The 26,582-nt window shown below is 40.7% G+C and overlaps 2 protein-coding genes across 2 annotated transcripts in view; one reads left to right on the top strand and one right to left on the bottom strand.

Annotated features, from left to right (window-relative positions):
- Positions 1–26,582, top strand: part of rela (v-rel avian reticuloendotheliosis viral oncogene homolog A) — a 136,053-nt gene that overhangs the window by 49,244 nt on the left and 60,227 nt on the right. The window lies entirely within an intron of this gene.
- Positions 2,272–26,582, bottom strand: part of LOC103033313 (serine/threonine-protein phosphatase PP1-beta catalytic subunit) — a 46,265-nt gene continuing 21,954 nt past the window's right edge. Inside the window, exons 2-8 of the mRNA XM_007230177.4 lie at positions 15,679–15,810; positions 6,575–6,805; positions 5,006–5,110; positions 4,224–4,295; positions 3,942–4,093; positions 3,653–3,787; positions 2,272–3,019 (exon numbers count right to left, since the gene is read on the bottom strand). Coding sequence (XP_007230239.1) covers positions 2,915–3,019; positions 3,653–3,787; positions 3,942–4,093; positions 4,224–4,295; positions 5,006–5,110; positions 6,575–6,805; positions 15,679–15,810 — 932 coding nt within the window. The 3' untranslated portion in view covers positions 2,272–2,914. The remainder of the gene's footprint in view (positions 3,020–3,652; positions 3,788–3,941; positions 4,094–4,223; positions 4,296–5,005; positions 5,111–6,574; positions 6,806–15,678; positions 15,811–26,582) is intronic.

Below are 26,582 nucleotides of genomic sequence, written 5' to 3'. Positions count from 1 at the left end.
GGAATTGAACCACAGTCTCCCACATGATGTAGCAGCTCACTGTCAGGTAGCCAACCACACATGCATTTATGGGAGATGACAAATGTCATGGGACACAATACTAGTTCCTTGGCATGTTGGCATATCTGGGTGTATTTACAGGTTTCCTCAGCTTGCCCAGTGTTTTTGTCTCAAATAAAGAGTATTAAAAGGGGGTTTGGCCTCTCTTTGCTCTACCTTACTGTGAGCGTTTGGTTGCCTTGTGCCATGAAAGCACAAATCAGTTTAGCAAATTATGTTAGATTTTCAGCTCTGGATCATCTTACAGGTATTGATTGGATTTGAACACCAGTTAAAGTACTAGACAGTGCTAGCTGTGTAGCAATGGGTGCACCCTTAATTCAATGCAATTCAAATCAATTCAATTTTATTACTATAGCGTATTTTTACAACAGAAGTTGGCACAAAGCAGCTTTACAGAAAAAAACAGGTCCACGCTTTTTATGAGCAGCACCACAGAGATGCCAATTATTGTGGTGACACAGTGGCAAGAAAAAACTCCCTTACATTAAGAGGAAGAAAACTTAAGAGGAACCAAGACTCAGTCAGAGGAACCCATCCCACTGGAGTCGACCCGCTCAGTACACCAAAACTTAGCTGAATTAGAACAGGTGTCTGAACACCTTTGGCCTTTAGTTAATATTAATATAATGTGTGCACATGTAAACTGGAGAAAGCATAAAGCTAACCTTGAGGAAGAAAGCTTCATGTTCTGGTATACTGATCATTACATTTACCTATACTGGCCCTTTAAGTTAATGTCTAGTCATTAGCAGTGCTGTGGTAATAAAGTGTTGGTCTAGCAGACTATATGCAATAACAGGTAGACAGATGTGAAGCTCTGATAGACAGATGAGAAGGAGTTTAACGCCACCTAGTGAACCAAACGTGTAACTGCAAGCTTTCAGTAAAAATGGCTCAGTGGCAGAAACCTTTGTAGTAAAATAAATTAGAACACATCAAATATTTTATAACATAGATCCATAAAATAATGTGAAGAATCCTACTTATGTTCTTTTATTTTTTGGCAGCTTTCTTCCACTCACCTTGTCAGAATACTTTAATAAAAAATCATAATCTAATGCATTAATGTACAAGTGATATATCCATCTGTATATTTTATATGTCATGTGTTTATAGTTGTTAACATTAATGCATATTTAATTTATATTTTTATTTTGTATATATTAAACATTGGCAATGAAAATATATAATATAATTGGATCTAAATGGCATTAAATACCAGGATTTTGCTTGTTAATCCTAATTTAAATGTGTAAATTTTGTTAACAGCTTTAATTTAAAGGTGAATAGATGAATAAAACTGTGATCTACTACAATATGCTTATAAACTATAGACTGTATATAAAGATGGACGCCGTGTCGCCGTTCCCATTCATTCAATGAAAATGAAGCCAAAATCTTCCGCCATTTTGGCGATACAGAGACCAGAGTCTGCGCAGTAGAGACCAGAGGAGGGAGAAAGGCTGTGGAGAGACCGCCTACTCATTTGAATAACCCCGCCCCTGAGGGCTGCCTCGCGGTCACAGACTGCAGAGCGGGGCGGAGCGGAGCTGACGGTCTGTTATTGGTCCCGCCCATAAGCAGCCCTTTTACCATAACCACACCTTTTTTGAATAGAGCCGAATAAAGTTTTAAAAACCGAATTCTGTGGGGATATAAAAATTTGACAATATAAGCAGAGGTTACACTAGCTGTTGCATTTAAATAATGGAGGTAGAATTACAGTATATTAGAAAAAAACGTGAAAGTTGTCTGTTTTGCCATTGAAACCTATGGGGATGGGTGGAGTTACACAGCTTTCTGCAGCCGAACAGCAGGGGGCGCCTGACCTGTGGTGGCTTCACTTTTAAGAGACGATGCTCTGTCCAGCTATACACAGTCTATGTTATAAACCAATCAGCCATAATATTAGCACCACCTGCCTAGTATAGAGTGCAGAACAGATCTGACTATTTGAGACATGGATTTCACCAGACCTCTGAAGGTGCCCTGCAGTATTTTGCAACAAGACACACAGCAGATTGTCCATGAGTTGCCTGTCTGTGCACATGGACAATTCTAGCCAGATGCTGCCGATCACAATCATTTCCACTCACTGCGCTCACTGTTCACTGTGGGACAGTAATGCCTGTTATGTTTTCCCAGCACACATGTGACACAGTGGATCGAAGAATGTTAAATAATGCAAAAAACTGACCACACAGCCTCTTCAGTTTACTCTCGTTTATTTACTGAAAACTCAGATGAAGTTATTGGTTTATTTACGTGTTCCTGCTTCTCTCAAACAGGAACGGAAGAATGAAACGGAAAACTAAAAAAAAAGAAAAGCTAGTCAATGTACATCATTCTGTCAAAGGCAAAAGCAAAACCAAAAAAAGAAGAGCACTCTGATATGCAGACAGATACACTGATAGGTGTGTGGTATGAGCGTGTGTGTGTGTTCGTTTGTATATAAGTGTTTGTTGTGTCAGTGTGTATACAGTGTGTCTTTTTTTTTTTTTAAACCCCAAAAAACTTCATTGAAAAAAACATGTGGTTACACAGACAAAGAATGAGACGAAAGGATGGAGAAAAATGAAGACAAACAAGAGGAATAAAGAAAAAAAAGTGTGGAGGATGGGTGGGAGATAGGGTGCTGGAGGATCGGGATGGGAGTTTATAAGTGTTTTAAAATCAGAAAGGTTGCTTCTGCCGTCAATTTTGAACTACATTGTTTTTTTCCGTTGTTGCAGAAATTGCAGAGGGAGTTTCACACTCGTTCTCTCCTCATACTTCATGCCCGATTCGCTCTCTCTCACTCTCTCGCGCTCTCTCTCTCTCTCTCCTTTTCAGATGTCACTCGTTTAGATGTTCACCGCTTTTTGGGTGGGGTGGCTGTGCGGGGTGGAGTGACGGGACGTCCCGAATTCATGCCCCCGTACTGGTACTTGGCCTTCTTCTCTGAAGGTTTCAGGATCTAGTAACATAGAATATGAATCAGTTGACCCAGGTCAGGCACACATTTATGCATGTTTATAAAATTTCCATTATTTTTAACAAAAAAATGGCTAATGTTCCTCAGCCAGTTTAAATAGCACTGACACAATGAGCATTGTGTCTCATGACTTTGGACCCTAATCATGTTATACCTCGCTATACCATGACATTTGGCACATCAGTGTATAACAGCCTCAAGATAGCTCAAGCCACTTGGCCCACACTGGGCATGCTTCAACTGGCCCTGGGACTATAAAAGACCAGGTTAAACCATTTTGCAACCCCTTTTTCTGCCAAAAATCACAACTGCCACCCCATGTAAGTATGAAATATTATGTCCAAAATATCTGTCTCTGCTTAGCAAAACCTGCAGTAAGAATAATAATTATGATAATTATGTAAATGACTAAGATAGCATGTCACTGAAATAGTGAGTACTAAACAGGGGCAGAACAGTGCTGTATATTTTGGGAAGTTAGAAAGCAGTAAAACTAAGCTATGTTAGCCTGGCAGACCCGTTCTCTCAAACTGAGACACATCTAATAGGCACTGTAAAATACTAAAAAAAAGTATTTGTGCATGAGCATGTGCAGATACGTGTGAGTAGTGTTACCTGGAAGGAGCACATGAGGGTTTCGTCCACGCTCATCATGCCCCCGGCGTTGTCGAATTCTCCGCAGTAGTTTGGAGCAGAGAACAGAGTGACCAGCTGTCTCTTCGCAAAGAACTCATAACCATCCTCCACCACCTGCAAACAAACAATCACACACAATGATGAGTAAGGTCACCTGTCTGCTCACCTGTATGACTGTTAAAAGTGATCTTAATATTCTATTCTATTTATATATAATTATTAAAGTCATATTGTTGGAGGTCCTGAAGTTTAGTTTTACTGAAGTCACCTGGTGCGCTCTGCAGATTAGATCCAGATCATGGCGGTTCAGGAACTTGCTGACCACGTCGGCTCCGAACGTAAAGGACACGCCGCGGTCATTCTCACCCCAGCCCTGGACGTCTTTATCAGGGTCTGACCATAGCAGATCACACAGCAGTCCTGAACACCAGAAACACAATATTATATATATATATAACATTTAAAATATAAAAAATAATAACTTTGCTAGTGTTTAGAGTTCCATCTAAATCCACTGGCTATTATGGCTGGTGAGAGTTGGTGAGAGTACCTGTGTCTGGAACATCTGTGGGCCTCATAATCCGTCTGATCTGCTCCATAGACTGCAGGTCTGGGGACAGGCCTGAGGAGACAATGAGGAAGATGTAAATTAAATCAGGAAGATGTAAATTAAATCAGGGTTTCTGCAGGTATAGGGAAATTAAATTTAAGATTTTAATACCATTTAAAGAAAAATAAGGAGCACTTGCTCAATAACAAAATGTCAAGTTTACAGATTTTACAATAAGCAAACATGTTAATCAAAAATAAACACAAAAAGTAGCTGTACATGAGCTCTCCTGAAAATAGGGTCCAGGGCAAAATTGGGGTTATATTTTAAATCAGTCTGAATATAACTTTCATATAAAATTTGTAAACTGCAAAATGCGATTTTACTGTCTGGGCAATTTTTTTAACCTTTGGAAGATGGATTTAAGACTAATTAAAGTCTACATTTTTACTAAATTAGTTTAATGCTTTTTAAGACCATTTTAAGGATCTGCAGATACCCTGTATATACTCCAACTAATACAATTATTTGCATGATTTTAATTTTACTACAGCATTTTATTACTCTATTATTTTATTATAAATATGCCAATCATTGTTGTAAATTAACAGATATAACTTAAATGATACCAACAAATGATTTATCATATCATTTGAAAGTGCTGGGGTATGAGGCAGTCACTGCTCGTGGTTGATTTTATATTTCTGTTGAATTGGTTGGTGAAACCTCAACCACATGCTGATTTGCCTAAAAAGCTATCAGACATTTCCGTGGTGACTCACCTCCATGGCAGCAGAATATCTTCTCGTCAACAATGGCAGCAATGGGGAGACAGTTGAAACAGTCAGTGAATGTTTTCCACAGTTTGATGTTGAATCTGCGTTTGCCTGCAGAACACACACACACACACACACACAAACAAAGATCACGTTTCTGAAACCCAATCCCTCAAACTGAAGGACAATGGTGTGAATAGAAAAGCATTCCAAATATGAGAATATATGAATTGTTTGTGCAGTTTCATGATTTATCCTGCAGGCTGCACCAGAGTGCTTCATGCAGACTCATCTGCAACTTTACGCTGATGTAGCAAAATAGAAATTCCAGCCAGGCTGGCCTCGGATCATTTAACATCTACTAAATGTTAAACATCCTACAGGACTCACAGTCAGCAAAAATTCTGCCACAAATCCAAATTAAAGAGTTTCCTTCCAACAGTGAAATTTAGTTTATGGGACAAAACATGTTTGCTTCTTGATGCTTCTTTAGTTTTGTCCTGAAAATGCAAGACTGGTGTTTCTAAAAGTAAATTTGGAAGCTTGTGTACACAGAATAGCATAGTTATAGCTATGTAATTAGCATAGCATCTGTTCATTTAGTATCATAAAGGACGATTATCACCCAGCACATAAAGAGTTTGAACTTCTTCCTTCAGGGAAGAGAAACAGGACCATACGAGCACTGACTACAAGACTGATGAACAGTTTTTACCCAAAATCCATCACCATATTGAATTCTGCACTGAAATAGTACACATTACCGCCATGATTGTGCTGGAGTGCACCTTTCAGACAACTGTGCAATTTTTGTATGTGCATTTATATATAAATATATACTATATCTTGAGCATCGTCACAGAGTATGCACCTTAATTCCACTGTATGTCACATGCAATGACAATAAATGGAATTAATCGAGCAATCTCTGCTGACCAGTTTAACTTTTGACCAGAGAAGAGTAATATTGTTTTCTATATGAGCTTAATGGCTTGACTGATCAACAAGCTAGACCTCCAGTTTGACCAAGTTTGACCATACTGGCTGACCAACATGACTAAGCATCATCAAAGTCAAATGCAACATGCATTCAGCTGGTCAAGAGCTCTTAATCTGCAGAAGCTGGTCTGGAGCTAGATGTTCTACCAGGTTAATGTTTATAGAAAACAGTAGGTCACAACCCAATTACACATTAGCATTATAGCTACAGCACAAAAAAAACAAGCATCTTTGGTGATTACCTGCATTTAGGTTAAATATCAAAATATCACGTGCAAATTAGTCCAGAACTTGCAAACTGGGATGCTGTGTAAATATTTCTGCTCTAATTTCATTGATAATTTAAAATTAGGCTGATTTTTATGAGTTCTATAGAGTTTCTATCTTTGTTTACAGAGCATAAAAGGAAATGAACACATCAGACTCAGATCAGATAAATATAGAACAGATCAGACTAGGTGTGAATAATCCTTTAGAGAAGTGGAAATAGTTCACTGTGTTTGTGAAAGAGTCTATGTCAGTGTTTTAGAAATATGTATGTGTGTATATACAGTACGCATTCCCCGGTGCACGTACACTCATCGTAGAAGCCGTAGATGCGGTTGATGGAGGCGCACTCGTGGTTGCCGCGCAGCAGGAAGAAGTTTTCAGGGTATTTGATCTTGTAGGCCAGGAGGAGGCAGATGGTCTCCAGAGACTGCTTCCCTCGATCCACGTAATCACCCAGGAAGAGGTAATTCGCCTCCGGAGGAAAACCTCCATACTCGAACAACCTCAGCAGATCGGTGTACTGACCATGGATGTCACCTACAAAAGAGAGAGAGAGAGAAAAAAGAAAGAGAGAGAAAGAGAGTGCACAGGAATGAGTGAGACAACTGACAGATGGATAGAGATTGGAAAGCTTATAATAAGTAGGGGCAAAAGGTCATAACAAAGTGTGAGAGAGAGAAAAGAAAGAAAAGAAAGAGAAGTAGGAATGAGAAAAATATATATTATCTAATACTGTGATAATAAAGATTCAATTTAACCAAGAGTATCTTGCTTGATTGTTGGAATGGGAAATATAGGAGGAAAGTGCTTCTTACAGAATTTGGAGAATTGCTGTGAGGATTTGATTGCACTCAGCAACAAGAGCTTTAGCGAGATCATGATGTTGGATGATTATGGTCATCCAATGTTGGTCATGCTGTATATCTCCTACTCCCCAACTCATCCCAAGGCGGGTACTAAATGGAGCACCATATGTATATAGTTCATTCACAGTTTATTACACTGCTCCACAGCTCAATATACCCCTCATACCCCACACTTGTCATTAGGCATGGTACCAATATGGTAATTGTTATCTCTACTAGAGAATGTGTCAATAAAATGTATAAAAAATATTAATATTTGACACTACATATTAATATGATATGATTGAGTCGAGATATATCTATATATTGTTCCACCCCAGTCGATATAGCATCTAAATTTGAGAAAAGGGATAACCTGAGTCAGAAAGAAAGAAAGACAGAGAGAGAGAGAGAGACAGAGACAGAGAGAGAGAGAGAGAAAGACAGAGAGACAGAGAGAGAGAGAGAGAGAGAGAGAGAGAGTAACAGTCAGCTGTATGCTGCTCTGATAGAGTGAGTGAGCTGAATGTGAATAAAGGTGTCCGCCACTCAAAGTCAATAGAGTCTCTGTACTCAAACGCCTCGCTGCGCCACTGACCTACATAACACACACACACACTCTCACAAACTCTCTCTCTCTGTCACACACACACACACACACAATTTCCTTTTCATCCTTCTATGAGCTGCAACCTACGAAAGAAACATCACGGCAGAGATACTCTTTCATTTCACTCCTCCAACACTCTGACTGTGCGGTTTCGCTAATGGCAGTGTCAGTGGGTTTTTTTTTAGCCTGTGTTTTAGTCTGAGGGAAAAGCCTGTTTTTCTGACACACAACTGCCTCCACACACACACACACACACAAACACACAGACACACACAGGTATCTATTATAATTCAGCAAATAACCGGTGTGCCCTTAACGTGACATTTACTTGTTTGTTTGGCATTAAAATGCGCTGTTTTCACAGTAGCTTAATGAACACGTATTCAGAGAATGCTAATGCTAAGATAACACAGTGGCTGTGTCTCTGTACTTAATTAGATGTCTACACAGCCAGCATGTTAAGCAATTTAATGTGTGTCTCAGACACCAGCTCTTTCTCAGTAATATATTCTGTATAATGCTGCATGATAAGGGTTTTGTTTGATCTGTTTTGGGCAAATTTGAGCATCAGTTTGTTGCAAATAGAACTTACTGTTTGTCATAAAAGTCTTTGAAGTGTTATTTACCAAATATATAAAGATTTGCAGACCTAGCATGCTAACTCTCTCTTTTATTATTATTTCAAAAGGCTTAGCTAGCTACCATTTCGTTGTTATAATACAGCTGCTGAACATTATTAGATAGGTAACAGCAACTAGCTAATCATGTCCATAATCTTAATAAACACACTAAAACTAAAATGGATAAGCTGTCTTTGGCAGATTTAGTGTGGTTAAGATGCCATGATGAGTATGTCTGCTACAAAATCTCCAAAATAAGCCTGGATTCAACAATAGTAGCGGTTAGGGAAATGTTATATGTTTACTCAGCTGAAGTGGATTTTAACTAATATGTACTATTCATTTGATTTTTTGTATTTAAAGTGTTAAAATTGTTTTATCAGTGTTAAAGTGTTAAAAATGTTTGGTCAGTGATCAATATACAGTGTATTTGCTAAATTAGCATGCTAACTACTTTGTGTAACACCAGACAGATAGGGGTGACGCTTGCCGAATAAAAGGTAAAGACTGGTTTATTTACAGAGCCGTAAACAGGATAACACAACCAGATAACAGATTGAACAGAACTCACAGTATAAACAGAAGACGTAGTACAGGAAACAGTCCAAGATCCGAAGCCAGAAAGACAATCCGATAATACAACAAATCCGATAAGGGCGAAGACAAAAGGCAAAATCCGTAATACAGGAAAAAGGGTCATAACAAAAAGGCAGTCAGAAAAGGGTTTGGAAAAACGCTCAGTACGCAACATGAGTCGACAATACCTCGCAAGGAACCAATGCTAACAGAACCCTATATATACAAAACATAGAACCGGAACAACTTAGAACACAGGTGAGTCTGAACGGGGGAGCGTGACGCGATTGGGTGAAGGTGAGCGGCTGACAGTGACGTCATCACCAGTGGGTTCATGGGAAATGGAGTTCGGGAGTGTGGAAGGAGAGACTGGAGACGTAACAGTACTCCCCCCCGAGGAGTCCGAAAGGACCGAAGGATGAGGACGACACACCGGAACCGCCCCTCTCCGACCGGAGGCTCGACGGAAGAGAGGACCTGAAGCGGGGATAGCCTGGACAGGGACCCTGGTCCTGGGACGGCCCCTGGTCCTGGAGCCACGGACAGAACTGAGAGACCGAGTAGCAGCCGACCTACAGCGCCTACCCCTTCCAGGGTCAGGAGACCTCCTCCTTGGACGACCCCTAGGGCGTGGTGCTGGGCGAGACGGGTGAGACCTGTGGAACTCTTCCACCAACAACGGGTCAAGGATGTCGGCTGCAGTAACCCAGCTTCTCTCCTCAGGTCCGTAACCTTCCCAATCCACCAGGTACTCCAGGGCACCCCCTCTCCTTCTGGAGTCTAACAGGCGCTCTACCGCGTAGACAGGTCCCCCATCCATGAGCACCGGCGGAGGAGGCAGCATCCCATGCGAAGTTTCATCCAGCGGACCAGGGATAACCGGCTTAAGAAGAGAGACATGGAACGAAGGACAGATACGGTAATTAGACGGCAGCTCAAGGCGATAAGTGACTTCATTGATGGGTTTAATAATTTTAAAAGGACCAATAAACTTAACAGAGAGTTTTTTGTTTCCCTCAGGGAGCCGGAAATCCCTGGTAGATAGCCAAACACGATCCCCAGGGGAGTATAGAGGAGCCTCACGGCGATGGCGATCAGCCTGTTGTTTATGTTGCGCTAACACAGCCTCGATACGTCTGTGAGTCTCCTCCCACACTTCCTCACTACGGCGCATCCACTGATCCACAGCAGGGATGTCAGATGGTTCAGCTGACCACGGCATGAGAGGAGGTTGATAGCCTAGGAAGCACTGGAAGGGAGTTAGTTTGGTAGAAGAACTGACCAGTGAGTTTTGTGCTAATTCTGCCCAGGGGAGATATTGAGCCCAGTCATGGATGTTATTAGAACAATAGATACGTAAGAATTTTCCTAGTTCCTGATTCATTCTTTCGCACTGACCATTACTCTGGGGGTGATAACCAGAAGTCAAACTAACCGAAATGCCCAACCTATTCATAAAAGCTGACCAAACTTGTGATATGAACTGAGGACCACGATCGGAAACTATATCTTCGGGGATACCAAAAGCTCGAAAAACATTATTAAAAAGAGTTTCTGCAGCTTCAAATGCTGTGGGTAATTTAGCAAAGGGGATGAACTTAACTCCACGTGAAAAACGATCTACAACCGTCATTATTACTGTGTTACCCAAAGATACGGGGAGATCAGTGACAAAATCGACTGCCAGATGGGACCAAGGTCGAGCTGGAACGGGTAGGGGTACTAGTTTACCTGCAGGTAGAGTACGTGGAGTTTTACTTTGTGCGCATACGGTGCATGATGAAACAAATTCATGAATATCAGCGCGCATAGTTTCCCACCAAAAACGACTCTCTAGTAATTGATGGGTGCGAGTCTCACCAGGATGCCCGGAAGTTAAAGAAGTATGGGCCCATGTTATTAATTTACCCCTGCATTGATTAGGTACATACGTCTTGTTTGGAGGACATTCAACAGGAGGGGGTGTGACTTCATTAAGCTGATTGATCTCATCTGAGATCTCCCACCTGATTGGGGCCAAGACTACCTCAGGTTTTAGAATTGTGGTGGGTTCAGAAATAATAGAATTATTCTCATCATACATGCGGGAAAGAGCGTCAGCTTTGGTGTTTCTGGAACCTGGACGGTAGGTCACAGTAAAATTGAACCGGGAGAAAAATAGGGACCACCTAGCCTGACGGGAGTTCATGCATTTCATTGACTTCAAGAATTCTAAATTTCTATGATCAGTAATAACTACAAACGGATGCAAAGCCCCCTCCAACCAATGACGCCATTCATCTAGGGCTAATTTTATGGCCAGGAGTTCACGATCACCAATTCCGTAATTTTGTTCAGCTGGAGTGAGTTTGTGCGAGTAGTAGGCTACAGGATGCATTTTACTCGGTGAGCCGAATCTTTGGGACAGAACAGCACCTACCCCAACACTAGAAGCGTCTACCTCTACCACAAAAGGTTCCTTAGGATCAGGATGTTTTAGCAGGGGAGCAGAAGTGAATTTCCCTTTAAGGGTAGCAAAAGCATCAGTTGCTTGCTCAGACCAAACCAGAGTTTTAGTTTTATGTCGTAGCAGATTGGTGAGTGGAGCTGCAACAGAACTATAATTACGAATGAAACGTCTATAAAAATTTGCGAAACCCAAAAATCTTTGTAATTCCTTCACAGACTTGGGACGTGGCCAGTCTACTACAGCCTGGACCTTGGTAGTGTCCATAGCAACCCCCTTAGAACTTATAACATATCCCAGAAAAGAGACAGTGGAGAGATGAAAAGCACATTTCTCTGCCTTGATAAAAAGCTGATTTTCGAGCAGACGGGATAGTACAGCACGTACCTGGAGAATATGTGTGGGCAAATCAGATGTGTATATGAGAATGTCATCCATAAATGCAATAACAAATTTTCCTAACATGTCACGTAAAACATCATTTATAAAAGATTGGAAGACAGAGGGGGCATTTTTAAGGCCAAACGGCATAACCAAGTACTCGTAGTGCCCCCTAGTGGTGGAAAAGGCGGTTTTCCACTCATCTCCTTCTTTGATTCTTACAAGATTATAAGCACTACGGAGATCAAGTTTGGTGAAGACAGAGGCCCCTCGTAATTGTTCTAAAGCTACGGGTACAAGAGGAAGAGGATACAGGTAGGTTTTAGTAACTGCGTTTAGCTGTCTATAGTCGATACATGGTCGGAGACCACCGTCTTTCTTTTTTACAAAAAAGAATGAAGCAGCAACAGGAGAAGTAGAGTGACGGATAAAACCCTGAGCCAGAGACTCCTGCACATACTCTTCCATGGCAAGTTCCTCAGTCTGAGTTAGAGGATAGATGTGAGATCTAGGAGGTATTTGATTATCTATGAGATCAATGGCACAGTCATAGGGGCGGTGTGGTGGAAGTTGAGTAGCCCGAAGTTTACTGAAAACTTCACGAAGATCAGAGTATTCTTGAGGGATATGTGCAAGAGACTCAGGCTCAGGACTTTCTACTGTTGTAGATTGGACCTTCAATTTAGGAGTAGTGATACAATTTTCATGACAATAGGGAGACCAAGACATTATTTCATTATTTAACCAGGAAATAAAAGGGTTGTGTTTTCTCAACCATGGGAGACCCAAAATAACAAAATAGTCTGTGTCTGTTAGTACAAAGAACCTGATTTCCTCAGAGTGCAGGGCACTGACGTTCATCTTGACAGGAACGGTGGTGTGGGAGATGGTCCCCTGTCCAATTGGTGTCCCATCCACCGCAGACATTTTCACAGGCTTATCCAAGGGTTCTACTGGAATCTGGAGTTGTAGAACCAGCTGCTCATTAATAAAGTTGCCCTCGGCACCGGAGTCTATTAGTGCTGGAAACACAGAAGGAGAAACTGACTGGCAGAGCAGAACAACAGAAATGAAAATAGATTTGGAAATCATGTCAGAGCAGTGACCGCTTACCCCTTTAGCGTGTGGAGAAGGTTCCACACGCTTTCCCGAGTATTCAGCAGGTGGCTCGTATGGACGGTCCGGGTTGCCATGGAAACCATGGGATTGCCCACCGCGGGACAAGCCAAAAGTGTTATAGTTATTATTCAATACTCGGGGGGGCCGAATCTGACAATTACGGAGCATATGTCCAGTTCCACCACAATATAGACATAATCCAGCCTGAATGCGTCGTTGTCGTTCCTCTCTTGACAATCGAGTAGTGTCGACTTGCATGGGTTCCTCACGGGTCGATGAAGAGGCAGCTGGGCGACGTGAGGTGGAGAACCGAGGAGTAAATCCGGCAGAGCGAGGAGTATCCAGGTGAGCAGCTGTAGCAGTATTCTTATGATCTGCTGACGAATTTCGTTTAAGCTGATCCAGTCTTATAGCCAGAGAAATCAAGTCATTTAGGGGAAGACCATCATCCTTGCAGGCTAACTCAGCTAAAATGTCCGACCGTAAACCATTACGGAACATGACACGCAGAGCTGGCTCATTCCATCCGCTACCCGCCGCTAGCGTACGGAAATCCAGCGCGTAATCTGCTACAGGGCGATTTCCCTGGTGTAAACGGACCAATAACTCTCCCTGAGATTGTCCTTGATGGGGATGATCGAAAACAAGCTGAAATTCGCCCAAAAATCGTTCATAGGTGCCGCTCTCCACCATAGGCCAGATAGCAGTAGCCCAGTCCAAAGCTTTACCGGTCAAACGCGAAACAAAAAACGAAACACGAACTCTATCGGTGGTAGATGGCATGTTGGCAAAATATAACGACATTTGGAGCAAAAAACCCCTACACAGATTCGGAGAACCGTCATATTTGTCCGGTTTACTCACAGAAAAAACAGTTGCTGCCGGAGCTGGATAAGCTAAGCTAGCCGGGGCCTGGCTAGCGGGAGCTAAGCTAGCCGAGGTAGCTACACTCAGCTGGGCTAACTGAGCTGAGATACCCTGGAGGCTAGCGGTTATCTGGTCTAGCTGGGAGTGTTGCTCGGTTTGCTGGGCGGTGAGAGCGCTAACAGAGAGAGTTAGACCCTCGAACAGCTGGCTATGCTGCCCGAGCATTCTCCTCTGGTTATCAACAGCCTGCTGCAAATCCTTAAATTCGGCCATCACAGCTTTCGGCGAGGTATTATGTAACACCAGACAGATAGGGGTGACGCTTGCCGAATAAAAGGTAAAGACTGGTTTATTTACAGAGCCGTAAACAGGATAACACAACCAGATAACAGATTGAACAGAACTCACAGTATAAACAGAAGACGTAGTACAGGAAACAGTCCAAGATCCGAAGCCAGAAAGACAATCCGATAATACAACAAATCCGATAAGGGCGAAGACAAAAGGCAAAATCCGTAATACAGGAAAAAGGGTCATAACAAAAAGGCAGTCAGAAAAGGGTTTGGAAAAACGCTCAGTACGCAACATGAGTCGACAATACCTCGCAAGGAACCAATGCTAACAGAACCCTATATATACAAAACATAGAACCGGAACAACTTAGAACACAGGTGAGTCTGAACGGGGGAGCGTGACGCGATTGGGTGAAGGTGAGCGGCTGACAGTGACGTCATCACCAGTGGGTTCATGGGAAATGGAGTTCGGGAGTGTGGAAGGAGAGACTGGAGACGTAACACTTTGCAGGCTATTATTTCTAGTTAGCTTAGCTATCTAGCACTAGATTGATAACAGTTGCTGAACATTTTAGTTATGTAATGGCAACTAACAGAGAATGTACTCACTTTTAAAGTGTCCTAATAATCTGTTGTAGACCAATTATTGTGGTTAGGATGTTAAGATGCTTAGGGTGTCTGCTACAACATTTCTAAAACAAACCTTGAATTAAGCCAGTTTAAAATAATATGTGGTGTTTTTCTTATTTTGTAGTTAAACTCTAAAATGTAATATTGTTTGCAATGATACTTTAGCCAGGATTACAGTACAGAAAGAGATTCACACATATTATAACTATTAAAAATAATATATGCATTACACTGCATTACAAACTATTAATATTGCTTCCAGACTTGTCTGTATATGTGGACACAAGTTTGTTACACCCCTGGAACCTATTAACAATCTACTATATGTTAGCAGTGATGCTTGTTATTATAAAGTTAACAATAGGCTAATTCATAAAGAAACCATTTTATTATAAATTATAATCAATTGCACTGATTTTTTTTTGACAGAAGTGTATTTTTTGTATTTGGAATTTATTTTAATTCAGCTTTAACACGGTAGGACCGTCTGTTTAATTTTTTGTTTACAAGGATGTTCTGGTATCCATCAAAAAGCCACATTGATATGCACTGCTGGTTCTCACTGAAGCGCACAGTTTTTCCCATGAGACAGGGAATCATTATGGCGGGAAAATCATTAAAATATGAATGCCATAATCGAGAACTGCTGGTGAGTGCTGTAATTCTCCACAGAAGAAAGTGAAACAGACATGGCTCACCAGCAACTGTCCTTAAAGATCTGTAGAGTTAGACTGTATAGCTCAGGCTGTCAGCTGACAGCAGCGATTAGTCTCCACCATCTTATTCCACACTGATGTGACTGACTGAAACCACAGCCCTGGCTATCTCCCTTTGGCTCACAAACTGCTGTGCTAAAGTGTGCTATTTTCTCACAGTATAATTTAATAAATAACGTGCAATATTATCATGTTTTCAGCATCCTTCCACTGGACTGGATGCTGTACCATGCAGAAAAGACCCTGCTGAGTGAAACGTGGTGATGATAGGTGTGTGTATGAGATGAATTCTGAGTGTGAAACTGACCGCAGATTTTGAGAGGGGCCTCCAGCTCCAGCAGAATGGGCTGGCTGAGGAAAATCTCTCTGGATTTAATGCACAACCCCCGAACCTCCGCCTCCGTCATCTGCACAATCTTCCCTGGGCGACATCCTCGCACTGAAAAAGGACACAGAAAAAGAGGGGAGAACAAGAGAGTTAGTCAGTGGGATGGGAACGCAAATTCAATTTTAAAATGACAGATGGATCAGTAAAACAAGAAGTTAATAAAAAAAAAAAACAGTGCACGGATAACAAGTAGAAAACAAGGAAGAAACCTGATTATGATTCCAAGAGTAGAGCAGCAAATTGTATAAAGCACAAAACACAGAGCTTTTGAAACTTATTTAACTGGCAAAGTTCCAAATCTCTCTTTTTATCCAGAAAAGTGAACACTTCCACAGTGAGATCTTAGCTGTAATATTAGCTGTGTGTTTATTTATGACAAAAGTCATGGGATAGCAGTGTTTAGCCTGAGGATGAACACTGGCCAGTGTGCTCACACACATATCCCACAGATCAGTGTAGATCAGGCAAAAGTCACGGGCACAGTACTAGTTCCCGTCCCATGACATCTGGCATGTCGGTATAAAACTACTTTTAGATGCTTCTCTGAGGTGAAAAACAATTGTGTCTCCTAAACTGTACCTGAAACAATTTACACTTTCAAATCAACTCATTCTATAGTTCTTTTTTGTATTATGTACCATAGTCTTTGTAAATGAGCTGCATTTGTACACTCTTTGTACACTCCTGCATTTGAATGTATTAAACTTCATATCGCTGCTGTCCCATGAAAAGCATGTATCTCCAAAATATCAACTTTAGAGAAGAGAAATAAAACCTTCTTAACCTTCAACGGAAGTCATTGTAAAAATAGTTTATTTCACTTCACTTTGGAGAACTTCTATTGGTCCATTCATCAAGAAATTTTAAAACAGTGTAAAGGACAGTCTGTCTGTTCAAATTACGTAGAAACCTAAAAATCGTCAAAAATGGATATACTTGTTTTTGATTGAACAGCAACGATATGTAAGTACTGCAGAAATGTGTTCAAACTGCATGTGCTCTGCTAGCTGTGTTTTGCTCAGTCTGCAGTGTATTAGTGAGCAGTTTAGTAATCCAGCGCAGAAACGCATTACAGTTAATCTAAGCTGGAAAAAAAAGGAAAGTCATGAGTCAACTGCTCTGCATCTGCAGCCGGATGATGAAACGTCTGATTCGTGCAGACTTCCTGAGGGGGGTGCAGCAGATGTCTGATATGAAATGAAAGCAGTTTCTGAGATTTCTGACTAAAGTCAAACCCAGGTCAAAAGTATAAAAGTAGCAGCACAGGTTTTAAAGGTAAAGCTCTTTCAGTTTACAAAGCAGAACAGCTTATCAGCGCAGATCAGTATCAGATCGGTATCAGTGCAGCATCGCTGATCAGTGCAGCATCTACCAGCGACTGTCTAATTCTGCATTCTAAATCTGTCTAAACTGCTTACAGTCAAAATACGCCAGACTGGAGTAGGTTTTTTTATTCATCAAGTCTTTGTGAATTGCAAATCAGTGTGTTGCACAAGTTTCTGCTAGGGTAAGGTGGAAAAATATGAATATTGCTAAGGTCAAAATGATAAAAAGGGCCTTTAATTCCTCAAGGAACCCTTTGTAACGCCTTTATATTTAAGATTGTAGCCTAATTCCATCAGCAAGTTGTGTTCATATATCTGTAGTGGACAGTAGCTTGACTTATTTGACTTATTATTGACACCCTTTGTCCTATTTAGTAAACTTCATTGTTCATTGCTCTCTCTCTCTCTCTTTCTTTCTCTCTCTCTCTTTCTGAGGGTGAACTTGTTTAATTGGCTGATATACTGCATCAGGGCGTGTTGTCTGTAAACAGGGGGAGAGACAAAAATAGACCCAAAGTGAGTTCCTCTTCACGCGCTGCCGGCCGATCGGGACGGACACTCGACTCCGCGGGCAGAACTGGAGCACAGCTGACAAACGATGGGTTTGGACAGCTTACCCCAACACCCCACACAGCACAACACAACACCCCTCTGCACCCTACAGGCCAGTCTACACCAATCCACACACTGTTTCAGGGAAAATTCAACAAAAGGGCTTTTTCACACTATAAGGCACACCATATTATAAGGCACACTATCAATAAATGTCTATTTTCTGGTCTATTTTCATGCACAAGGTGCACCGGATTATAAGGCGCATTTTAAGTGGCACTTCTTAAGAAGTCTTAAGAGGTGTCGCCATGTTTCCCTTCTAATTCAGCTAAGCTAAGTAAAGTAAACAAAAGTGTTATTCTTAAAAAAAACACTTTTTTATACAAGTCAGACAAGTCAGATGAGCTCTGGATATTAATCTACACAAATGTCTCTCCTGAAAACTGCTTATTTGGGTGAGTAAAGTGCTTCCGTTTATTTACAGCAAGCTCAGATTTCCAGATTTCCACTAGGCGGCTAACTGCTAATGCCATCTAACTGAGAAACCCTGAGTGTAGCGGTTCGTCCCACGTAGCTTGTTTTAACACAGTAAACACGCAGAGGCCGATATACTCCCCACTAAATGGCTCAATGGCTAGCGCTTAGCCGGTAATGCTAACACTGCTGGAGAACTAAACTTAATACCTGACTGGTAAAATTCATACATAAGGCACACTGACTATTTTTGGGAAAATGAAAGTCTTTTAAGTGTGCCTTATAGTGCGAAAAATAAGGTAATTTAGGCTAAGGCCTGAAATATATACATTCAGTACTGCAACATCTTGCTGTTTATCTGTGACATAATTGAGAAATTACATCATATTTGTCTCCCAAAATCTTCTTAAGCTCTAGACAATACTTCTTTGGGATAGGAGGTTTGGACACTTGGAGCTACAAGGCCAGTGTAGCTGACAATAACCTGTAATGTCAGGTTATGAAACCCAATTAGCAAAATTGCATAAACTGTCAACACACTGGCCTTAAGCTCTGTGGAGATGTTAAGTAATCTCTATTAGATTTGCTTCTTGGTTTCTGATGCTGGATGACACACTGGTGTCTACAAACATGGACAACATTACAGCAGACAGCCTAAAAACCGTGGCAGCCACCAGCTCGAAGCCATTTAGTCCAAGTTTAAGGAAAACAGTAAATCAATCAGTGTCCTAAACTACATAAACAAATCTTCTGATGTATTTTAGGGAAAAGGAAATCAATCTAAGTGGCACTATTGTGATCTTGGGCTGTATAGATTAGTACAGAACCACAAGTTTTTGGCTTGTTCTCTGTCATTAGATCCCTTTGTCTAAATACAGAGAAGTTTTTCTTTATATAATAGTGTATCAAAATAGCTCATACATAATACATACATTTTATATAACATACAGATGTTTAGTAATTAATAAGAAATAGTATATATATATATATATATATATATATATATATATATATATATATATATATATATATATATATATATATATATGAAAGCTAAAACAAATCTATTAGAGCAATAAAGTTCCATGACTCAAGAGCTTTGGCTAGACAGATCGAAGGAGGAGAAGAGACATGGAGGAATGGGAAAATGACGACAGCATGTTTTTTTAAGCTGAGGGTTCACAGCATCCGCTTGCTTATCTCAGAACGGCACGTGTAGAGAGAGCATGAGAGTGAGAGCGAGAGAGAGTGGAAGAGGGAGAAAGCTGAGAGCTAGGCTGGCATCATGTCAAGTCTACTGACATTGACACTGCAACAGGGATTCAAACACTGTGCACCATATGCTAGAGTTTATCTGCATGCAGAGAAAAAAGGCATTAGGTGCACATAAACTGTAACCTTAAGGTGTGTAAGAGTATGAGCCTTGCATTATTTATTTTTAATTCAGGTTAGTTTAGTCCACTACCTGTACACTGTTCTTTCACAGACATGCTTTTGTAATGTGCGCAGACATTCCTGGAAAAGGTGTCGTCTTGAAGCAGCCTAAGCTGCTCATATCATGACAGAGCATACAATTTGGAAGTTTTGTTGATAATAATCTGGGTGGAATAGTTTATTGTCTTCAGGCAGGAGCACACAGCATTATTGTGTTTTTTTTTTCTTTTTTTCTTTTAGAAGTTTTAGAATACTGATTCATCTGACCACAATACACAATACTTTTTCACTGTGTGAGGCTTCTGATTTGCAGAGTAAGGTTTTGTGATTCCTTGTGATTACTGGATATTGCTTTTTGATCAAAGCATGATTACAGTGACCTGTTGACATCACCTGTTTAAAATAACATAATTATTTAACTTTTTTACGTCATTACAAACCCTTAAGGCATGAAATGGATGATGGATGTATATTAATGATTTTAATTAAGTTGACCCAACAAAACATGAAAGATATTGAGTTTAAACTATGTCAGGAGTTGTCTACACAAACGGCCAGACTCTGAGAGTGGTGTGTTTTTGCTGGGTGGGTGTATCAGTTAACACTGAATGATATAGCAGTGATACACAGGACAGTTCATCACTTCAGCCACACGGCTCAGGTTACTAAGGTTACACTGATAGAGTGGAACCCTATAGGCTGCGATAGCAACCTGAAATCAAACAGACAAGCAACAGACTACGATTAGGCCTGAACGCAATCTGAATTTAAATTTGTTGAAAACATTTTGTTTAATTAATAAACAATACAGTAAAGTAAGTAGGGTATCTAAAGCCCGGTCTGGATGGGATTAGTTTCTCAGGGGGTCCTGGGGTAATGTTCTCTGTAATTTTATTCCCGTCAGGAGTGTTTGTGTTTTTCTACAGGCTGAATTATCTACTGTTTTTTGCTGAACTCCTTGGTCCTACTGTAATTTTAGTCCTGTTTAGTCCACATCTCTGAGTTTAATAAAATAGATATTTGTGCACTGCCACACACTGTAATTACGCTTTGGGTGCATCCACATAAACACAACAGCGAGTGGAAATGGAGGAGCTACTGATCGCGATGTCACGTGACCGAGAAAGCTTAAAAACTCACTGGTCCTCCTGTTTTATCAATTACAGTCCAGATGCAAGAGTTTTATCACTGAGTAGAAGTGTGAAATATTTTTCACAGACAGGTTTTTAGATTGGCCTGCATTATTTTTGACAGCGTTCATTAAACCTACTGTGATTGGCTGGTATTGTGATATTTAATATAGGTGGTGAAAAAACCAGTAAAGGTCAAGAGGCCAAGTGTTCTGTACTTTACAGAGATCAACGATGGCAATTATACACTAATATGTCAAAGGTCATGGGAAATAAACTAGTAAAATGTAAATAATGCTGAGTTAACCTCCAGGAGATGTGTGTTCACATGGAAAATTCTAGCCAGACACTGCCAGTAACGATTTTTACTACCCAAAGAGATGTCCACTTTCTGTGGTAATGCCTTCTATGACATATTCTCGGTACACAAATCACTGTGGAGCAACTTAATCGGAAATTAGGAATATCCGATCCATCTTGCACCCAATATAACTCTGATAATTCACAGTACAAACAAATTATTCTCTCTGAATCTTTCTCTCTGAACACATATACATATTCAAACACACAACAACAGATAAGACAGTCTATTTAAAGCATGACTGATGGACATACTGTAGGACAAACATGCACACACACACACTGTAGAAGAAATATGCACATGCATACACAGCTAAAGGGGCCCTCACCCAGATGCTTACTCACTTACACACACACACCACAAACACCACTGCAGAGACATATACCCAGACATACACTCACACACACACACAGTTGCTGTGGTCTATTCCCTCATTGACCTTGACTTTGGGCTGTACCACTTCAGCTGCTCTCACACTGTCGTCCCTTTCCTGTGCTACAGCAGTAGTCTGCACCAGCACCACCCAGACAAGGACGAATCTCCACAGCAACAGGATCAGGTGAGAAGAGGGTGAAGGGTGTGGGTGTATCGACAGGTTGATTGACAGCGTTCTTTGTGACAAGCCCTGCGCTGATACATGCACACCTTCTCACAGAAAGGAAGGGCAATAAACCTCCACCACAAGCTCCAGCTATAATAGTGCTTGCAAAGTCTATATTTGCACAAATCATCCGTAACACTGAAACCACTGAGAGGTGGAGAGAAAATACACATTATCTGGTTAAAATGAATGACTAAGCAAGTGATCTGTATGTTCTTAATGAGTTAAAAGTAGGGAAAATGAAAGAATTGGTTACTTTGTTCTGGGCCAAATTCTGATGGGTCAGAACATCTTCCAAACATTAGGCTGGTTTTGTGGATTGTTCCCTCAGGGACAAGTGTGCAGAAGACTTATTGATAATCAGGTGGCAAATCATGAGATCACTGCAGAACAAACTGCTAAAAATGTAAATGCATTGACAATTTTAACCTGTTTTGGGGGCATAGAAAATCAGGCGTGTAATTTGAATGTTAAGGCAGACTGGTATACATATATGCTATATATTTTGCTATACAATTATTTGTGACAATACATGTTTTAGGCCTGAACCACTTCCAATCCGTTGTTTTCACCAATTTGTTCTATGGCTTCATCTAGAAAACATTAACAGACAATATTCATATTCATCAGTGTGGAACTATTTTTCGATGAATCATTCATACATTTGAGCAGCTTTTCTTCCACACATGCCCATACTACCTAAACCAATTAGAAAAACATACTGCTTTACTCGTGAATCATACTGTGTATACACTACTATACACACATATATATGTATGTGTGTATACATGTGGATGTGGAAACTTTTCAAAACTTAAGGTTAGTCTTAGAGTATCAACCCCCTTAAACCTTTAGATGTTGGTTTGTAAGCCCACTCTTTATTATTTGCAACATTTATTTCAAACAGATTTGTAGGCCCTAAAATAGAACTCTGTGGGACTCCACAAAATCTGGTAAAATAAAGTGCTGTATAGTAGTTCTCGCTTTAGGATTAGTACCTGAATGATTGACCTTGTGTTAAAGGGGTTAATCTACAGCTATAGTAGATACAGGAGTCACCATCTGGATCAGAATTTGCAATATTAAAGTATTTTTATGGGTCATTTTGAAGGGTCTTCCACACATTTGCCTTGTTTTTCCATATCATCTAAACTAAAAAAAAAATAAAAAACATACTCTCAGTCCTTACTCATGAATAACTTGTGAACTACTATACACACATATATTCAGTGACCTGAAATTTTGGAAAAATATCTGGGTACATGTGGATGGGGACTAAAATGTTTTTTGTTTTTATTAATTAAAACTTTCCAACTAATTTAATCAGTCCAGAATGTCTCTTTATACAAACCACTAAACCAAACATCTAAAAACGTAGCAAATTCACACAGATTGGACCAGTATCAGATGATACTCAGCCTTAAGAGGCTCCAATCTATGAAGATTGGATCAGTAAGTAAAAAAAAAACTGAATCAGGACATCCCTAAACTCATTCTACTCATTTTCTCTAATATACACTATAAAATTAGCTACTAAAGCACGTGTTTTTCAGAATTCAGTGTACTGGTTTCCTCAGTGCTGTGGGTGTTTCTTGTGGAATGTAGTGGACTTACAGAAGGGTGTGTGTGTTTGTGTGGGAACTGCATTCCACTCCACAGGGCAGCAGCATACATTCATCCAAATTTGGCCTGCGCTGTGGGAGGGAGAGACAGAGAGAGAGAGAGAGAGAGAGAGAAAGAAAAAGAGAGCAAGACATGGTGTCCTCTCTAATTCTCTTCGCTGCCAAACCAAAACACTGCAGTGCAGATCAGTGGCCTTCGCCCTCTCTCTCTCTATCTCTCTCTCTCTTTCTCTCTCGCTCTCGGAGTGTGTGAAAGATGAAGTATTTGAAATGTTCCTGCTTGCAACACCCACATCCCTGTCCCTCGTCCCCCGCTGGATTGACTGTTCTGTGGCACAAGCTGCGAAATCCACAGCAAATTTAAAATGCACTGTGTCAGCTTGTGGGCATTAGGGTTTTGTATGTGTTGTGTGTGTGTGTGTGTGTGTGTGTGTGTGTGTGTGTGTGTGTGTGTGTGTGTGTGTGTGTGTGTGTGTGTGTTTCTACACTGTCAGGCAAAACGTGACTGTAGCACCAACAACATGCTCATCCCTCAGTAAAGGGTCTTTCACTCTGGTTTCTAAGGTTGAGCTTAAGGTTTTAGGGTATCATTCCCCTCAGAGCTTTAGAAGTTGGTTTGTAAGCCCACTCTTTATAATCTGCAACATATATGCCAATCAGATTTATAGACCCTAAAATAGAACCCTGTGGGACTTTATCACAAAATCTGGAAAATTAAACTGCAGTATTTCTGAATCATTAACCTTGGGTTAAAGGGGCTTTTATTCTACAGTCGCTGTAGGTACCATATGCAAACACATGAACATAACAGGGAGTCAGATTTTTGCACAACACCTGTTCTTTTTCCTCTTCTGCTGTTGTTTAATGGGTGATGACCAAACTAAGATGTCCAAAAGTCCAAACCAAACAAGGTAATAGTGAAAGCATTCTCAGAGATAGACTGTAGCATTCGTGTTTTATAGGTGATTCTATATACCCGTGAGACCACCTGCTTGTTATGCTGTGAGTGTTCTGTGAGCCATCAGAAACTGCTCACTCTACAAAACCTCCAAGAAAGGGTCATGTGGTTTCTGTCGCCATGTCTAGAAGCAGATCCTTTAAGTCTTGTCAATTGCAAAGTGAATCATTAGACGTTTCCGTGACTCAAGGCCTTCTGTCACTACAGGCTACATAGGGTGGCCTTCACTGCCCTTGCAAATTGATTAGGTTCGTGGTTGGTCCCTCCTCAAGTTTTGCTGTTTCAAAGATGCTTTACTCGAGTCATCTGGCTATAACTATTTGACCTTTGTCTAATTGTCTGAGGTCTTCATGCCTGACCAGTTCCTCTGCATCCAACAAGTCGACTATGACCTGTTTTCCACTGAAGGGTCAGATGAATGGTTACAAAGGCCATGCCATACTGTACCAGTTGACAGGTTACGTTTTCTGTGTTGCTAATTTGTTAACTCTTTGAAATGTGAGACTTGAGAAACTGAGCATATAAACTAAATGCAAAAGAGAGATTGTAATTTTATTTCATTGTTTTTGCTAATTTTAGTTTGTTTTAATTTCCATTCCACACTGGGCTGTATTTATGGCTATGGTGCATATTTCAAACAAATACACATACATAAATGATAATACAATAAATGATGTACATAGTAGGGCTGCAACGTTTAGTTGACGTAATCGACAACGATGTGGAATTTAATTCGCAATGTCGTTAATGTGTGAAGGAGCGACACATGCACATAGTGAAAAATAGAGCATCCTGATTGGCCTCTCCTTATGCTAAGTTGGCCAATGAGGTTTCAGAGTTGGAGGAACTTGCAGTGAGAGACAGAGCGGGAGAGAGAGAGGTAGAAAATGATTTGCATACAGTGTACAGAAACACAAACCAATTACATTTGACTCCTTTTACATTTGATGTCAAACTATCAAAATGTACTGCACAACTGGTCTAGGACCCTAAACGTTTGACATTCAATGCATTGGGCGTGACAAAAAAAATAATTGTGACTAATTAAAAAAATAATCGTCAGATTAGTCGGCTAAAGTCAAAAATAGTCATTAGTTGCAGCCCTAGTATACAGTGGCATATGTCCGAACTTTCTTAAACAACACGTGTGTGTGTGTGTGTGTGTGTGTGTGTGTTTTGTTTGCTTTACATTCTGCTGAGTTACTGAGTTCTTTCAAAACTGGAAACTCCACAAACCTGCAGGCTGACAACACACCGGCATCTTAAACACACACAGAGATCTGCCACACTGTGTCACACTCCCACTGACAGCTGATCATGTGACGACCATGAAAGAGACCGAACTGAACTGAACTGATGGGTGTGCCTAAAGTCAAAACAATGTGCATACATCATTAAAAACACAATACGATGCACTGCTATCCTTCTGGAAGTTAAGCTGCTATGTAGGTATAACATTACAGTCCATTGATGCACTGCTCTATGTATGTATGTTATGTAATGGACTGGACTGAGACCCAGCCTAACCCTGAGCAAACGTAGCCAACACCCAGCCCAGCCTTCACCAAGCCCTGCCTAGTGAATCCAGCAAAACCAGCATAGGGTTCAAAATATAGTGTTGGACAGACATTAGCAAGAGTATGGAATGGGCTTCTATGGCCAAGCAACTGCATGTAAGCTTTACATCACCAACCACAATACCAAGCGTCAGAGTGGACTTTTAAGCTGTGGAAACGTGGTCTGTGTACCGAGGAATCATACTTCTCTATTGGAGTCTCTTTCTGACTTGACTAAAGCAACTGTAAAGTTTTGTGGAGGGAAGATAATGCAATGGGTGTGTTTTGCAGGGGTTGGCTTTAGCCTTTCAGTTTAATGAAAGAAAATCTTAATGTTTAGTCAAGATACCAAGACATTTTGGACAGTTATATGCTTCCAATTTGTGTAAACAAAGCTTTTCTGTTCCGGCATGACCCAGCCTGCCCCAGTGCACAAAGCAAGTCTATAATAGCATGCATAGTTGATTGAGTTTGGCGTGGAAGAACTTGACTGGCCGGTACAGAGCCCTGACCTCAACTTCGCTGAGATGAGATGGATTAGAATGGAGACTAAAAGCAAGGCTCCATGTGTTGGTAGAGACATCCCTGGGAAACCATTGCTATGAGTGTGAATGAGCATTACCCTGCTGAAAAAAACGCTATATATCGCTATATCGCTGAGCTATTAGTGTCCCTCGTATCACTACTTGGGGTGACTGACTATCATATGTCACTAAACCGCAAAGGTTGGAGGATTGAGAAACTTACAACAAGGCCTCCATACTCAAACCCAAACATTTTCTGATCTCGAAACAACCCTGGCTTTTTTTT

Source organism: Astyanax mexicanus, chromosome 25 (assembly GCF_023375975.1).
Source record: "Astyanax mexicanus isolate ESR-SI-001 chromosome 25, AstMex3_surface, whole genome shotgun sequence".
In the NCBI taxonomy this organism is placed as follows: Eukaryota; Metazoa; Chordata; class Actinopteri; order Characiformes; family Acestrorhamphidae; genus Astyanax; species Astyanax mexicanus.
This window is presented reverse-complemented; position numbering and strand designations above follow the sequence as displayed.